The 17,036-nt window shown below is 44.8% G+C and overlaps 1 protein-coding gene across 9 annotated transcripts in view; it reads right to left on the bottom strand.

Moving 5' to 3' along the window:
- The window catches only part of LOC106829999 (solute carrier family 23 member 2-like), a 72,581-nt gene that overhangs the window by 30,700 nt on the left and 24,845 nt on the right, over positions 1 to 17,036 (bottom strand). For 4 of the 9 annotated variants that reach the window (XM_070514133.1, XM_044780155.2, XM_070514141.1 and 1 more), the window contains exons 5-12: positions 14,278 to 14,459; positions 13,222 to 13,342; positions 11,930 to 12,086; positions 10,974 to 11,227; positions 3,829 to 3,993; positions 3,306 to 3,414; positions 3,114 to 3,209; positions 1,318 to 1,491 (exon numbers count right to left, since the gene is read on the bottom strand). In XM_070514133.1, the coding sequence (XP_070370234.1) occupies positions 1,318 to 1,491; positions 3,114 to 3,209; positions 3,306 to 3,414; positions 3,829 to 3,993; positions 10,974 to 11,227; positions 11,930 to 12,086; positions 13,222 to 13,342; positions 14,278 to 14,459 (1,258 nt within the window). Of the gene's footprint in view, positions 1 to 1,085; positions 1,492 to 3,113; positions 3,210 to 3,305; positions 3,415 to 3,828; positions 3,994 to 10,973; positions 11,228 to 11,929; positions 12,087 to 13,221; positions 13,343 to 14,277; positions 14,460 to 17,036 lie in introns of those variants that run through there. The other 5 variants (XM_070514147.1, XM_070514153.1, XM_044780234.2 and 2 more) reach the window with 2 other exon arrangements.

A 17,036-nucleotide genomic window follows, 5' to 3' on the forward strand; every position in this document is an offset into this window, starting at 1 on the left:
CATGTAGACTATGGCCCTACAGCATTAAAGATGAGGAAGAGGCCATGAGGCAAGAAATATGGGCCAACTCTAGAAGCTAGAAAAGGCAAGGAAATACATTTTACCCTGGAACCTCCAGAGGAGTCAGCCCTGCAGACACCTTGATTTTAGCCCTGTGAGACTCATTCCAGACTTCTGACCTCAAAAACTATAAGAGAATAAATATGTGTTGTTTTAAGGCACTAAGTGTTTGGTAATTTGTCACAGCTGCCCTAGGAAACTAATACAGGGACAATTAAGATCAAGTCTTCAAACTTGGCACTTATGAAATTTCTTTGCATAGGATACCCTGAGATACCATAGTCCTCCCTGGGATGTTTCTGGTAGAGCCAGTGGGGAAGGCTCTCTTCCTTTTGCCTTGGCAGTAACAGGGGAAGGATGCAGATGTGGGTGGTGTGTGACCATCGTCCTCAGCTGCAGTGGGAGAGAATGAGGCTAATGGGCAAGGGGAAGCAGTGATGGGAGATGGACGGAGTGTGTGTGTGTGTATGAGAGAGAGGGAGAGAGATAGAGACAGAGACAGAGACAGAGAGAAAAAGAGACAGAGATAGAGAAAGAATACATCAGTTCTCATCCTTAAGGCTCTGGTTCATACGATTCATCGGATGGTTTTGTAAGCTCTCCCAGTGTCCTTCCTTTCCAGTTACAAGAACCAATAAATCCCATCTCCTATTGTATGACTTACACTTTTCTCATTTCCAATCAAAAGGGGCCTAACCAATTCCACAGAGATCTCCTGAGTGGCTCAGCAGGGAATTTGGACACTGTAGCCACACCTCTGGCTACACAAGGGCAGAAGTCTCTGACTTATTTCACTTAGCATAATGCCCTCAAGGTCCATCCATGTTGTCACACATTGCAATATTTCATTCTTTTTTATGGCTGAATAATATTCCATTGTGTATATGTATGTATATATATATATATATACCACATTATCTTTATCCATTCATCCATCACTGGACACTTAGGTTTTTTCCCTATCTTGGCTATTGTAAACGATGCTGCAGTGAACATGGGGATGTATATATCTTTTCGAATTAGTGTTTTCATTTTCCTCAGATAAATACGCAGAAGTGGAATTGCTGGATCATGTGGTAGTTCTGTTTTTAAATTTCTGAGGAAACTCCATACTGTTTTCCATTGTGGTTTTACCAATTTACATTCCCACCCACAATGCAGAGAGTTCTCCTTACATCCTGGTTTCTGTGGCACCTTTGAGGCACTCTCCTGAGGAATCCTGGGAGCAGAGGGTAAGCTGGCACGCTCCCACCTCACCTTTCTCATGATGTTCCGGTCTGGGACAGAAGGGGAGGTACCGGGTATAGGAGGAAGTGCAGAACTTTGTGCCAATCCCACAGGGGAGGCCATAGACCTCTGACACCTTCGCAGTCTCCTCAGACTCCTTGTGGATTTGATTCCATGTCAGGAGGCCTCTCTCCTCTGGACTTCCTAATAGGAGACAGTGAGCAGTCAAGACTAGGCCCTGTTGGAGCTGGGCGGAGGTGGTCTGGAGGGAGCCTCCGGCACCCTCTGTAAGCACTCATGAGGTCTCCTCTCATTGCCCACCACCTGCCAAAAAGGCCTCCTCCTCCTCCTCCAAGCCCATCTCAAGAATCACAGCTCAGTTCATCAAGCATCCCTGGAGCACCCCCTATGGGGCTGATGTGGTCCAGAGCTCCGGGGCACAACCTTATATGAAACACCATCCTGTCCTCATCTTCAGGAGTGGGCCTTTCCACATTTAATGTTTCTGAAATGAAGATGCATTTTACATGCGGTAGAGAGAAGAAATGTGGAAAACAGAATACCATGAGGCAGGGGCTATCCTAGAGGGCCTGTCAAGAGGCCGTAGGAGGATCCAGAAGGGAGGACTGAAAGCCGTCAGTGATGGCAGCTCTGCACTCTTCACTTTCAACGTCCTCAGCACTCATAGACTCATTTGGCTCACCATCACAGATATTAACGTGTACTATAATTGTCTGTTTTCTTCTTCTTTCTTTTATTTTTTTGCAGGGAAAGATTCGCCCAGAGCTAACATCTCTTGCCAATCTTCCTATTTTTCTCTTTTCCTTCCCAAAGCCCCAGTGCATAGTTGCACATCCTAGTTGTAAGTCATTCTAGTTCTTCTACATGAGCCATTGCCACAGCATGGCAACTGACAGATAGGCAGTGTGGTTCCGCAACCAAGAAGTGAACCCGGGCCACCAGAGCAGTGAGCGCTGAACTTTAACCACTAGGCCATCAGGACTGGCTATAACTGTCTGTTTTCTTGTCTCTCTCCCCTATTAGCCTGTGGGTTTCTGAAGGCAGGGGCATGTCTTTCTGCTCTTTGTATTCTCAGTAAATAGCATCTGGAATACAGCAAGTGCTCAATGGGTTTTTAATGAAAATATGAATGAATGAATGAATGAATGAACGGATGTGTTCTCTCCCTCACCAACTAGACTGCAGGCTCTAGGGGTGAGCTTGTGTCTTTTTCTTTTTGCTTCTGGTGTATTTCTCAGCTTAGGGCCCTGTTATGGTCTGAATCACATCCTCCCAAAAGTCATATGTTGAAGCCTTAATGCCCCATACTTCAGAATGTGACTGTGTGTGGAGATAGGACCTTCAAAGACGTAATTAAGTTAAAGATGTGGTCTTCAGAGTGGGCCCTAATATAATCAGACTGGTGTCTTTCTAAGAAGAGGAGATTAGAACACAGAGAGAGACACCAGGGATGCACATACACAGAGGAAAAGGGATGTGAGGACACAGCAAGAAGGTGGCCATCTGTAAGGAAGGAAAGAGGTGTCAGGAGAAATCAACCTTTCCTATACCTTGATCAAAGACTTCCAGCTTCCAGACTGTGAGAAAATACATTTCAGTTGTGTAAGCCCCCCAGTCTGTGGTATTTTGTTATGGCAACCATAGAAACCTAATAAACACCAGCACCACCCTTCCTCCCTGGGGCCTCCTCAAGGTACACTGTGGCCAGCCTGACATGGTAATCAGGGGCAGAGAAGCAATGTGGGTGGCCCAAATGCTGACCATCTACCCAAACTGCTGGCTTATAGAGCAAAGGTGAGCCTTACCTGGGATGGTGTTGTCCAGTAGAAAGCCCAGAAATCCACCTACAAACATGCTTGTGGTCAGCAGCACCTGGAAGACCTGGTCCAGTTGGAGAATCCCTAGAGTGGAGACAAAAGCGACAGGGATTCCCAGGGACAAAGGGCCCCACTGGATCTGCCCTTGGAGTGGTCACAGTCTAGAGGAGGGAGAATCACCTGTTTGGAGCATCTCAGGGTTCTTGTTCACCCAGTTGGGAACGGTAAGCCCACAGAAGATGGAGAAGCCAAAGACAAAAATGTTCCTGGACGAGTTCATGTCCACGTACTGCAGGAGAGAGGCCCCCGTGGCAGCCCAGAACCATCAGCACCTGTACTGCACATCAATCTAACACCCCTCTAATGCCTCCTCCCCTCCCAACACCACCAGAGGTAGGGAGGGAGGCTGGACTCAGAGTGACACATTCTCTGGGTAGGCAAGCCAGGGCCCAATTCCCACTTGACCTTGGGAGTTGAGTGGTTTACATAATCCAATTCAAGCTGATGCAATCTCTGTTTTTCAGAAGTTTGGATGCTTCTGGCTATTTATTTCTTCCATCTGGGGGCCAGTGTAGTTTCAGGAACCAAGGAACCCCTTCTCCTACTTCTCCCCTGCCCCAGCCCTGTTCCATTCATCTCAGTCCCCATGGGCTCCTTTCAGGGGATGCAAGGCTGTTGCTTTTCCAAAAGTGCCTCGCCTCACCTGCAGACTGGAAATCCCCACAGCAGCGATGACCCCGAACATCACCAGGAACATGCCTCCAATCACAGGTGTTGGGATGGTTGCAAATGCAGCCCCAATCTTCCCAAATACTCCCATCACGAGCAGTACGCAGCCTGCAGCGACAATCACCATCCTGCTCCCCACCTGCAGTGCTCAATGAAATGGGGGACAAAGAGCTCAGCACCAGCCAGGCCACATGCCCCAGAGGCCTCTGCCCTGCTTCAGGGGCACCTCGAACATTGCTCCAGTGGACTTGCAGGAACAGCATCACCTAACCCCAAAATGGCCCCCCTCTGCTCCCACATGGGGTTTGGGAAAGGATGAGGGCATGACCTTGGATCCAAGGCTGTGCTCTCACCTCTCCACTCTGCTGTTCTCACACTTGTCTTCAAGTCCCAACTCAAATGCTCCTCCTGTAAGAAGCCTTTACAGCAGGGCAAAAAGTCTCTCTTGGGAGGCAGTGGTCCAATGCTTAAGAATGGAGGTTTGGAAGCCAATTACAGCTCTGCCTCTAACTAGCTGTGTGACTTTGGGTACATTACCTAACCTCTCCAAATGTCAGCCTCCAAAATTACCAAATGAGATTAATAATACTTACTTCAGAAACTCATTGTATGAGGCCATCATTACCCTGATACCAAAGCCAGATAAGGACACTACAAGAGAAGAAAACTACAGACCAATCTCCTCGATGAATATAGATGCAAAAATTCTCAAAAAGATATTAGTGAACCAAATTCAACAGCACATTAAAAGGATCATACACCATGATCAAGTGGGATTTATTCCAGCGATACAACGATGGTTTAACATCTGCAAATCAATGTGATATACCACACTAATAGAAAGATAAAAATCATACAATCAATCATCTCAATGGATGCAGAAAGAGCCTTGGAGAAAATTCAACATTCTTTTATGATAAAACTCTCAACAAATTGGGTATAGAAGGAATATGCCTCAACACAATAAAAAGCATATATGACAAACCCACAGTTAACATCATACTCAACAGTGAAAGGTTGAAAGGTTTTCCTCTAAGATCAGGAACAAGACAAGGGTGTCCACTTTCACTACTCCTATTCAACATAGGAGTGCAACATAGAACTGGAAGTCCCAGCTAGAGCAATCAGGTAAGATAAAGAAATAAAAGCCATCCAAATCAGAAAGGAAGAAGTAAAACTGTCTTTATTTGCAGATGATATCATCCTATGTGTAGAAAATGTGCAAAAAAGACTCAACCAAGTAACTTTTAGAACTAATCAACAAACCAGTAAAGTTTCAGGTACAAAAACCAACATACAAAACTCAGTTGCATTTCTGTACAATAACAAAATTCTGAAAAATAAATAAAGAAAACAGTCTTCTCACAATATCATTAAAAACAATAAAACACTTAGGGATAAATTTGATCAAGGAAATGAAAGATCTGTACCCTAAGAACTATAAGACTCTGAGGAAAGAAATTGAAGAAGACACAAGTAAATGGAAAAATAGCCCATGTTCATGGATGTGAAGAATTAATATCATTAAAATGCCAAAACTACCCAAAGCCATCTTTAGAGTAAATTCAATCCCTATTACAATTCCAATGGCATTTTCCACAAAAATAGAGTAAACAATCCTAAAATTCATGTGTAATCAGAAAAGACGCTGAATAGCCAAAGCCATCCTGAGAAAGAAGAATAAAGCTAGAGGCATCACAATTCCTCATTTCAAACTATCTATCTGCAAAGCTATAGTAAGGAAAACAGTAGGGTACTGGCATAAAAATAGACACATAGACCAATGGAACAGAATCAAGAGTCCACAGATCACCCCTGCCTTATACAGTCAACTTATATTTGATAAGGGAGCCAAGAATACTCAATGGGGAAAGGATAGTCTCTTCCATAAATGGTTTTGGGAAAACTGGATAACCACACACAGAAACATGAAATTGGATCCCTATCTTACACCACTCACAAAATTTAACTTGACATAGATTAAAGACTTGAATGTAAGACCTGAAATCATAAACCTCCTAGAAGAAAGTGTAGGGAAAAATCTCCTTGACATTGGTTTTGGCAGTAATTCTGTGGATATGATACCAAAAGCACAAGCAACAAAAGCAAAAATCAAGAAGTGGGACTAGATCGAACTAAAAAGCTTCTGCACAGCAAAAGAAACAATCAACAAAATGAAAAGGCAATCTATGGAAGGGGAAAAAATATTTGCAAACCATATATAAGATAAGGGTTTAATATCCAAACGTATAAAGACCTCATACAACTCAGTAATAACAACAACAAAAATGATAAATGATTAAAAAATGGACATTTTTACCAAGAAGATATACAAATGGCCAAGAGGTACATGAAAAGATGCTCAACATCACTAATCATCAGGGAAACACAAATCAAAACCACAATAAGATATTATCTCACACATGTTAGAATGGTTATCATCAAAAAGACAAGAGATAACAAACATTAATGAGGATATGGAGAAAAGGGAATACTTGTACACTGTTGATGGGAATGTAAATTCATGCAGCCACTGTGGAAACCAGTATGGAGGTTCCTTAAAAATTTAAAATAGAACTACTATATGATCCAGCAATACCCCTTCTGGGTATTTATCTGAAGAAAATGAAAACACTAGCTGGAAAAGGTATATGTACCCCCATGTTCATGGTCGCATTCTCGACAATAGCCAAGATATGGACAACCTAAGTGTCCATCGATGGATGAATGGATAAAGAAAATGTGTTATATATATACACAGTGGAATATTATTCAGCCATAATATACAAAGAAAATCCTGCCATTTGTGACAACATGGATGGACCTTGAGGGCATTATGCTAAGTGAAAGAAGTCAGACAGAGAAAGATAAGTACTGTATGATATCATTTATGTGTGCAATCTAAAAAAGCTAAACTTGTGGAAATAGAGTAGAATGATGGTTACCAGGAGATGTGGGGTGGGGGATAGGAGGAAATGTTTTCCAAAGAGTACAATTTCCAGTTAGAAGATGAATAAGTTCTGGGGACCTAACGTATGGCATTGTGATTCTAGTTAACAATAGTGTATTATATACTTGAAAGTTCCTGAGAGTAGATCTTACATGTTCTCACCACAAAAAAGTGGTAATTAGGTAATGTGATGGAGGCATTAGCTAAAGGTTGTCATCATATGTCAGCATGTGAGTGTAGCAAATAAACACATCGTACACCTTAAACTTGCACAATGTTGTATGTCAAGTATATCTCAATACAGCTGGGCGAGGGGGCAATAAAAGGAAAATCAGTGCGCCTAGAGCACAGAGAAACAAGGAGAGAGAGGAGACGGGACGGAGAGCAAGGCAAAGCCTCTGTTGTGAAGGGCTTTAAGGGCCAGAGAAAGGAGTTAGAATAAAATCCAAAGACAGGGCAGAAGCAAACGTGGAAGGTATCTACAATGGAATATTAGTGAGCCTTAAAAAGGAAGGAAATTCTGACACATGCCACAAGGTGGATGAACATTGAGGAGTTATGTTAAGTGAAATAAGCCAGACGCAAAAAGACAGATACTGTATGATTCCACTTATATGAGGTACCTACAACAGTCAAATTCATAGAAACAAACTAGAATGGTGGTTGAGGGGCTGGGGGAGGGGAATACGGAGTTGTTCAACTGGTTCAGAGTTCAGATGAAAAGAGCTCTGGAGATTGGCTGCACGACAATTTGAACGTATGTAACTCTACTGAACTGTACACTTAGGAGTAGTTACGATGGTAACTTGTGTTATGTGTACTTTACCGCAATTAAAAATGAAAAATCCAAAGACAAAGGAAACGCTCAGTAGGGTGTGTTAAGCAGGGTGGTGACAGGAAGTGATTTACATTTCAGAGAGTTCCCTCTATAAAAGTCACTTCATTATTGTTAATTGATACATTCCTCAGTTAGGACAAACTAGATTTTCTCAGCTAGCAATTATTATGGAATATGTATAAACTATGATTTCTCCTTAATCTCTATGGGGGTCCACTTAGGATACAAAACTAAGACGAGGCCCCCTCCCATGGTATTATACAGCAATAACCAGTCCTATCAAGAGTCTTACAGGTGAGTTTTTTCCTAGTTCGCTTCTCCAGAGGATCAATTGCACTAATGCCACTACTGATTGCTATTACCTGGTTTGCATGGAGTTTTTCGAGTAGCTAGGAGTTTGGGAATGCTAAGGAAGTACGGTTCACCCCCTTATAGCAGATCTTAAAATAAGTTTCTACAAAGGTTAAAAAAATGAAACAAACACACTGTTGTGAGGATCATGGGCTATGGTCGACATCCCATCCCATCAGGGAGCTCACCCCAGTGCCAGGTGCACACAGTTGTCACACTGCTGGACATTACTGATTGTGGTTCTAGTCAAGGTTTATACCTGTGGTTTGAGTGACAGCTACTGAGATAAAAATGACCTCGGACCTTGAGGCATTCAGCAGCATCCTCAAAAGTCAGAGCTGTACTGCAACTGTCTGAATATCCCATCCTGAGTCTGCAGTCAGTGAATATATGTAGATAGTTCCTGAACCTTTCTCTTCCATTTTGTCTACTCTCAGTCCTTAAAAGTTACTCTAATGTAGTTTCAGTTTTGTAAGATGAAAAGTTCTGCAGATCTGTTGCACAAGTATAGAGTGGAGCATATTATGATATATTATTATAGCATATTATATAGCATAGTATAGTAAATAAACATACTTAACACTACTGAACCGAACACTTAAAATGGTTAAGATGGTAGATTTTATGTTATGCATCTTTAACCACAATTAAAAATATTTTTTTAAAAGATACACTAATGTCAACTGCTTGAAGTCCATGAAGGTACTGATAGAGTAGCAGATTATGCCTCTGCTTATTTTTCTTTCTAGTCTAAGAGCTTATTTATTTAATGTCTTCATTAAAAGAGATGTGGTAAGAATTCACCACATCAGAAGAACTTTTTGCTTTGTTCTGCTTACAACCCTAACAATGCACTGTGGGAACAAGGGCATGGATCCAAGCACAATACATCAGTTTGTCAGGTTCAACCAGCGCCCTTTGGATATGCTGATGATCTCATCAAGATGGCAGTCATCCCTAATCCTGCTGCCACTGAATTTATCATGCAGCCTGGGCCTCTTTTGGCCTCAGGATTGACATCTGAGGTGGGAGCACGGGGGTCCCTACAGAAGTAATGGGAGATCTCTGGCCTTCAGTCAGATTCCACCCCGACCCCTGCCCAAACACACACACACAGGGAGAGGACGAAGAATTGGTCAGAGCTCTTCATTGCAGGTGTACCACAAAGCAACATCTTAAAAGGCCACAAGCAGGAGGTGTGAGTCCAGAACAGGGTTAATCTGTCTACTGCTGGATTCACAGCTTGCTCTGTGTATATGTATGTTTCTCTCCTGCTTTTTCTGTCTCCTCTAAAGGCCTTAATTTAGAAATGATACATCAAAGAAATGTTTATTCTGTTTATTGAATATAATTTTCTGTTCTGCGTCAGATTTGTTCTCTTTAACAGGAAGACTATGCGCTGCTTTATACTCACATAGCCCGCCGTGGCTATATTTCTGTGTGGTTCAGTGGCCCTCGTGTGGAAAAACATTCCCCTCACTTGCACTAAAGGTTTTGAAACCAAAGTACCAAAGAGTCCACAGTGTCACAGCACACAGGACTTGCTGGAGGGGCGGGTGCTGCCTCACTGTTTGCTCACAGACTTTAGCCCCTGCTGGGTCCCAGAGGCCATGCGGGGTACAAAGGTGGACAGATCTGCTGCTAGAAAGATGCGATGCCACCTGCCTGCATGTCAGAACCACTGAGGGCGCTATGAGAAAATGCAGGCTGGGGGATGTGACTGGGAGATACTGTATGTTCCAGAGCTCATAGGACTTCTGCTGGAGACCATTGCAAAGACGCCTGAAGCATGTGGAAAGCAACATCATAATGTTATTCTTTTCTAAATCACCTTAGAGAGCACCATCCTGAAGAATTCTTGCTGACCTCATGGAGTTCTCCTGTGGAAAGTTGGGAGCCATGAAAAGATTTTAAGCAGGGACTAATCTAATTGAGTTCTAGAAAGATCCTTGGGAAGCCATATGGTAATTAGATTAGAGATGGGCAAGATCCTTAGAAGGAGACTGTTAGTGAGACTGCAGTGTCCAGATGCGAGATGATAAAGCTGTGGCCCTGGGAATGGAGAACAGAGAACAGGAAGGACAGCGGGCATGTTGAGAAACTGGAATCTACAGTGAGGACGCAGAACAGCAAGAAGTTAAGATGACTTGGGTGGACTCCATAAGACAAGGTTTCCAGGAGGAGAAGTAAGGATCGGGGCATGTACTGGGCATCACAGAGGCCATCTTGAGTGTGTGCCCTTGGGATGTTCAGGTAGAGATGACCAGGTGGCCTTTGAATATTCAGGTTTGGAGCTGCGACACAGGGTCAGGCTGGAGGTAATGGACCTCCCACCTAAACTACAGAAAGTAAGGATTTCTCCAGTGCTCATAAAGCCACTGATGTCTGCCAGTGCCAGGATAGACTTTCTGCCTGTGGAATCACCACAACCAAGGAAGGTCAAGTATGGTAGGCAGAGAAATGACCCCTCAGAGATTCCATGTCCTAATCTCTAACCTGTGAATATGTTACCTTGCTTGGCAAAAGGACTTTGCAGTTATGATGAAACTAAGTATTTTGAGATGGAGAGAGTATCCTGAATTACCTAGGTGGGCCCAGGCTAATTACAAGAATCCTTATAAGCAGCGAATCTTTCCTGGCTGTGATCAGAGGGAGATGTGACCATGGAAGAAGAGTCAGAGAGATGCAACACTGTTGGTTTTGAAGATGGAGGAAGGGGGCCCTGAGCCAAGGAATGTGGGAAGCTTCTAGATGATGGAAAAAGAAAGGAAATGGATTGTCCCCTGGAGCTTCCAGAGAGGAACACAGCCCTGTGAGACCCATGTTGGACTTCTGAACTCCAGATCAGTAAGATAATAACTTTGGGTTTTTGAAACCACTAAGTTTGTGATAATTTGTTACATCAGTACTGAGAGACTAATACACTGATGACCGATTCAGGTGCCCAGCCTGCCCCAGGAGCCACCGTCAGCAGCCTTACCTTGGTGATCCCCAGAGCCCCGACATTCTCGCTGTAGGAGGTGGTGCCGTTCCCTGACCCCCAGGCCCCTGCCAGCAGGCAGCCAAGGCCCTCAATGCCAATGCCACGGTTGATGGCGTGCTTCGGAGGGGGTGGGGCCCCCACCAGCCGGGCACAGGCATAATAATCGCCTACTGACTCCACCATCGAGGAGATCACCCCTGCCATGATCCCAAAGACCCCAGCCGGGCTGATGGTGGGCAGGCCCCACTGTCCTGAAAGGCAATGCAGAGGGAATACTAATCCACAAGACAACAGGCTGCTGAACCCCAAATAATTTCTTTGACAGAGAGGTCTCTGAAAGGCTTTAAAGCCCAGGCATGTCCTCCAACCCCACAGCTCTCCAGAGGCTTTGGCTCAGATCCTGCCCTACCATTCCTCCCTGAGGGAGGGTCAGATGCCCTGTCCTTGAGGTCGCTGTGCCCAGAAAGTGCCAGCAACAGGGTCTCTTCCCAGGAGGCCTTGGAGTGTTTAGAAGCAGAGATTCTTCTTCAGGGAGGCCCTAGCACCACAGTCCATGAGGGTAGCCAAGCCATCCCTGGAACCTGGTTATTTATACACCTTGAGCCAAGAACTTCAGGGAAAGGAGACCAGTAGTGGCATTGACCTTGTCTCCTGAAAAATGTCCTAATTCAGTCCAAGGCCTCTCGTGTGGTTCGGCCAGCTCAGAGGTAGGTCTGGGAGTGGGAGCCTTTGGCCTAGCACCCCCAAAGGATTCTTAGGATAATCTAAGGGTCTTCTTCTTCTCTTAGGGTTCTGATTTGGACTCCCTAGGGCCTGTCGCTCCTTGAAAGATCCCTTGGAGGAGATTCCCCCCAGCCCAGGCCCTATTCAGCTCTCCATCCCATGCCCTGGGCCCCATGGGCAGTCCTGGGAATCATGTGTCCCAGGCAGGAAGGGGCTCATCTTGTCATTACCTGGGTAAGGAAAGCGAAACCAAGGCGCCTGGCTGAGGACATTGGCTTCAGTGTTGGTGCGGGCCTGGTACCCATAGGCTGTGGGGTCCTTGGGGAGGGCATTGGTGACTGTGAGCACGAAGCAGAGGAGCCATGAGATGCAGAGCGCCAGCAGCACCTGCCGAAGGAGCCACCCTTCACCACGGGTCTCAACCTTGCCCAGGCAACCACCTCCCAGGGAGCGGGGTAAAGGAGGGAGTTCAGGAAACCTCTTTGAAATCAGGACGTGTTGGGTTACTCACCCTTCCAGTGACAACAGCAATCTGGTGTGTCAGTGGATAATTAGCACATGAAGGGAATGTAGCAAATAAACTATGGGGAGACCTCGTGTCACACAGAGACAGAAATGTCTGGTAAAGTGGGCACAGCCTGGGTCAGAAGGATTACCCTCCGGCTCCCTTTCCACTGATTGTTGGTCACATGACCTTGGATCAAACTCTGAGCCTCAGTTTCCTCATCTGTACAATGGAATGACAACATTGCTCTGCAGAGCCTGAAACAGGATTCCTTCAAGTAGAATCCTCAGATATATTGATATTTAATCTCTGGTGGCAGAACCCCAGAAATGTGTATTTTTAATTATGTCCCCAAGTGATTCTTACAAACATTGAATTTTAGAACCACTGGCCTAGAGTGTTGTTGAAGGAGCATTGAGATGATTGTGTGGAAGTATCTTTTTACAATGCAAATGTAGTTTCCAGTTAAATGAAACCTGCAAACATATTTGTGTAGGTGACAGCTACACTTACTTGACAGGGTGGTTCAAAGAGATTTCAACAGGGAAAGCTCTGAAAAGGGAGGTACCATCCTTATCTGGGGGTATTTGGACTACCCATGAGCCACAGAGAAGAACCTGATCTATGCAACTTGGTCCTAAGTTTTGTGCAATTAGCAGTGAAGCTGGCTGTGTCTCTTGGTACCTTGCTATGAGGACGGCCCGGGGAAAGTGAGAAGGCTGTCCCACACGGGAGCCCAGAGCAGCGACCTAGAGCAGGGTTCTCTGCTCCGAGGAAAGAAGGATAGAGGTAGGACATGGGATGGCATTCCACCAAGGGTCAGGAAGTGCCCCCATAGGCTGCCGGCCTTCTCTCGGCCTCCTTCTCTTCTCTGGTGGATGAAGGAAGGCTGAGGAGGAGAGGCCACTGCAGATGGGGGAGCACTTGCTTTGGGGGCCATCTGGGAGTGTGAAAGGCTGTGCCTCACTCTCCAGGTGAGTCAACTCAGCATGGAAGGGGGTGGGGAGTGCTTCTTACAGGGAAGACCTGAAACAGGTAGAACTTCGAGGTGTGACCCTTCTTCTCTCGTCCATAAATGGGCATGGGCACTGCGACGTTTTTCAGGTACTGAGAAAACAGCACGATGAGGAAGATGGTCCTGAAACAGAAACAAACCACACCCAAGCTGGTGAGCTGGGGCTCATCCCGAGTGAGGGTCCTGAAAGCTGGGCTACCACAGGTCTCTGGGATTCGGGGCCATGGCCAAGCTGGGAGGGTCCCATCTAGACCCCACTCTGCAGCACAGGCAGCATCCTGCCATCTCTGCAAGGGTGGGCTGTTGTCTTCCAGAAGCTGCTGGTGGCTGAGGGGGAGGAGTGGGAAGGGAGGCTGTTAGTCCCTGGGGATAAGCAGCTCAATGGTTCCAGCAGGTGGGGCCAATGAGGCCAGAGGCAGAGAAGGCCTTCTCTCCCAGGTCATTCTGCAGGTCCTTGTGGTCAGACCACAAGAGGCAGAGTGAATGACAGTGTCCAGTGTCATCCCCAACTCCATTCAAAGCTCCATTTAAACGCTTAAGGCCTCTTTTTCCAGGGAGCCTTCCTGATCCTCCCAGCTGGCTGTCCTCACCCGCTCCCCTGAACGTGCATGTCATTCTACGACTCTCATCACTGTCTCCTGGTGTCATAGGTATGTGGATCCCAGTCTTGTCTCTCTCCCACACACTACAAGATGCTTGAGAGCTGGGGCCATGTCTTTGTAGCCTTCCTGGGGGCCAGAAAGAAGTTTACAAACATTTGCTCAATGAAAACCTAGGAGGCAGGGGACCAGCAGTATCAACTTTTCATGAACAGTACATCAAGTGTTCTTATACACTGCCTGTGATGAACTCACCATCTGTGAGTACTAATAATGTAATAAGTAGTAAGAGTAATAAATTAGAAGTAGCAGTTTTCCTGCTTCTTAAGGTATCATAATGCTCATGAAAGTATTTCTAAAGCACAAGAGTTTGCCAACAGCAAGCACTCTTACTATTCTTCCTGGGTAATCTTCCACCAAAGAGAACTTGATGCCACTCCCTGCCCAGAGAGTACTTACATGGCAGCAACCCCCCAGTGGGTCCCGGCATTATTGCCCGCAGAATCGAAGAGAGGCAGGGCCACCAGGGAGATGGTCGGAGCAATGGTCAAGGGGCCAATGAAGCGCATGAGGAAGCCAATGAGGCCTGAGAAGCCCACTAGAATCTGGACACAGGAAGCGACCATGATGGCACCCTGCAACTGAAGAGGAAGAGTGCAGCTCAGGCCCCTCACAGCTTGCAGCAGGACTGTGGGCCCCAGTCGAGCCCAGGCCACCATGACAGGCCCAGCTGCTGCAGCCCACTTCTAGATCTGGTCAGCCCTAGGTGGTACATTCAGAGGCAGTGCAGGGGCAAAGCTGGACCCCAAAGGAACCGAGGAAAGAAGAGCTCTGATCTTGCTCCTCTTCCAGCTGTGGATTTCCAACGAGCTGTTGGACATTTTCACTTAATGGGAAGTTTTTCAGGGAGTTGCCTTCAAAATTATTTATTGATCACAGTGATGATGATGATGACTCAATACAAGCCTCACTCAGCAGTGTATTGAATACCTTGCTGCTTTATTTTTCTGTTTTCTTTCTATTGAAACTACTTTCTATTGCAGGAGTTGGCCACTTTTTTTTTCTGTAAAGGACCAGATAGTGAATATTTTAAGCTTTGTGGCCAATATGGGCTCTATCAAAACTTTTCCAAGCAAGCAGTAAGCAAATGAGCCTGGCTTGTTCCAATAAAACTTCATTTACAGGCACTGAAATTTGAATTTCATGTAATTTTGTCATGTCACAAAATACTATTCTTAATTTGATTTTTTTTCAACCATTTAAAATATAAAACCACTTTTAGCATGTGGGCTCTACGAAAACAGGCAACTGGCCAGATTTGGCTCCTGGACTATAGTCTGCCAGCCCTTGATCTCTTGGACTGATAGAGTTTGCTTTACTTCTCCTGTTTTACTTTACTGGTTTGGATGTTATACATTCTATTTTATCCCTGAAAAGTTTCCTTGCTTTCAAGTCTTCTCTTTCTGCAGGTAACATAGTGACTCCCGCTTTCTTGCGATTTGTGTTAGCATGGTATATCTTTCTCCATCCACCTACTTTTAATCCATCTGTGTCTTTCTAGTTAAAGTGGGTTTCTTGTAGACATCATATAGTTGGGTCTTGTTTTTTGATCCACTCTGACATTCTCTGCCTTTTCATTGATGCATTCAGACTATTGATGTTGAAAGTGACTATTGAAATAGTTGGGTTCATATCAACTATATTTGTTACTCTTTTCTATTCGTTACCCTTATCCTTTGTTCCTATTTCTGCCTTCCACTCCTTTTCTGCTTTTTGTGGTTTTACTTGAGCATTTTGTATGATCCCATTTTCTCTCCAGTTATACTTCTTTTTCTTACTTTTCAGTGGTTTCCCTAGAGTTTGCCACATACATTTACAGCTAATCTAAGTCCACTTTCAAATAACACTATACCACTTCATAGGTAGTGTGAGCACCTTACAATAACAAAATAATTCTAATTTCTCCCTCTCATCACTTGTATCATTCCTGTCATTTATTTCACTTACATATAAGCATATATAAGTACATAAATAAAAACTACCATGATACTGGAAGGTGAAGTTTAAATTGGTCTAATCTGTTGAAAACTGAACTTGCCATCTCTTCTCATGGTTTTCTACTTTTTCTGCTACCACCATTTCCTTAAAATAGAGTCATTGTTCACTTTTACCTCTCCTTTACTTCTTGTATCTGTTAAGTGAGGACATTCCTATTGGTCCTGTGTTCACATCACTTTCATCTGGGGCTGGGATTGTGATGGACAATTGGCCTGCCACCATCAGTGGTTTCAAGACTTGAGAGGTGTGTAGACAAATATAACTCAGCGAAATATGGTGAATGTACCTTAAATTCCAATAGACTGGCTCAGTGAATTTAACCAATCAATCAAACAATTAATAAAACGAGGGTGAAATTGATAAGAACTTTTTTCTCCTGTCATAGCACTGGAGAAACATTGGACCAGCAGAGGGAGCTACAATACCACAGAGAAGACTGCGGGTTTGGGCTCACTGTGTTGGACACTTGGAGGTGATGTGGAAAAAGTAGTAGAGACTACTGTCTGAGCCCTGCGCAGGAGGAAGCCCTTCCCTGGGCCCTGTGTCTTAGAGTATGGGTTGGCAAAGTTTTTCTCTGAAAGGCCAGAGAGAAAATATTTCAGGCTTTGTGGGCCACATGTGGTTGCTATCACATATTCTTTTTTTAAACAACCTTTTAAAATGTAAAAACCATTCTTAGTTTGTGGGAAGTAAAAAAACAGACCACAGGCTGATGTGGCCCAAGAGCCATAGTTTGCTGACTTTCACCTTAGAAGACTCCATGTATCACAAACACAAAAATAAACCGTAAATGTATTAAAGAAAATATGGTGTCTCTGACCCTTGGGATGCGGTGCTCAGTGCAGGCGCAGCATGGCCCATATCCCTAAACATCTCTTTCGTGACTAATACTGTTCAAGCCCCAGGGGACTTCTTTCCCGTAACTCTTGCCCAGTGTCCTCAAAACACAGGGTAACTGCTTCTGAATGTGGTGATGGTTCGTGCCCTTGCAGTGGTGGAGGCAGACACCTCATCAGAACACAGGGAGGATTTGAGCAGCGGAAGGAAGTGCTCAGGTGGGAGAAGAGAAGGATTTCCCTGTCAGGTCTGTCTTCCTGGATAATATGAAGGTAAGAGATTCTTGCCTAAGGAATTATAGTTCTCAGGAAGGCTGAGTGAAA

Source organism: Equus asinus, chromosome 1, assembly GCF_041296235.1.
Source record: "Equus asinus isolate D_3611 breed Donkey chromosome 1, EquAss-T2T_v2, whole genome shotgun sequence".
NCBI lineage: Eukaryota > Metazoa > Chordata > Mammalia > Perissodactyla > Equidae > Equus > Equus asinus.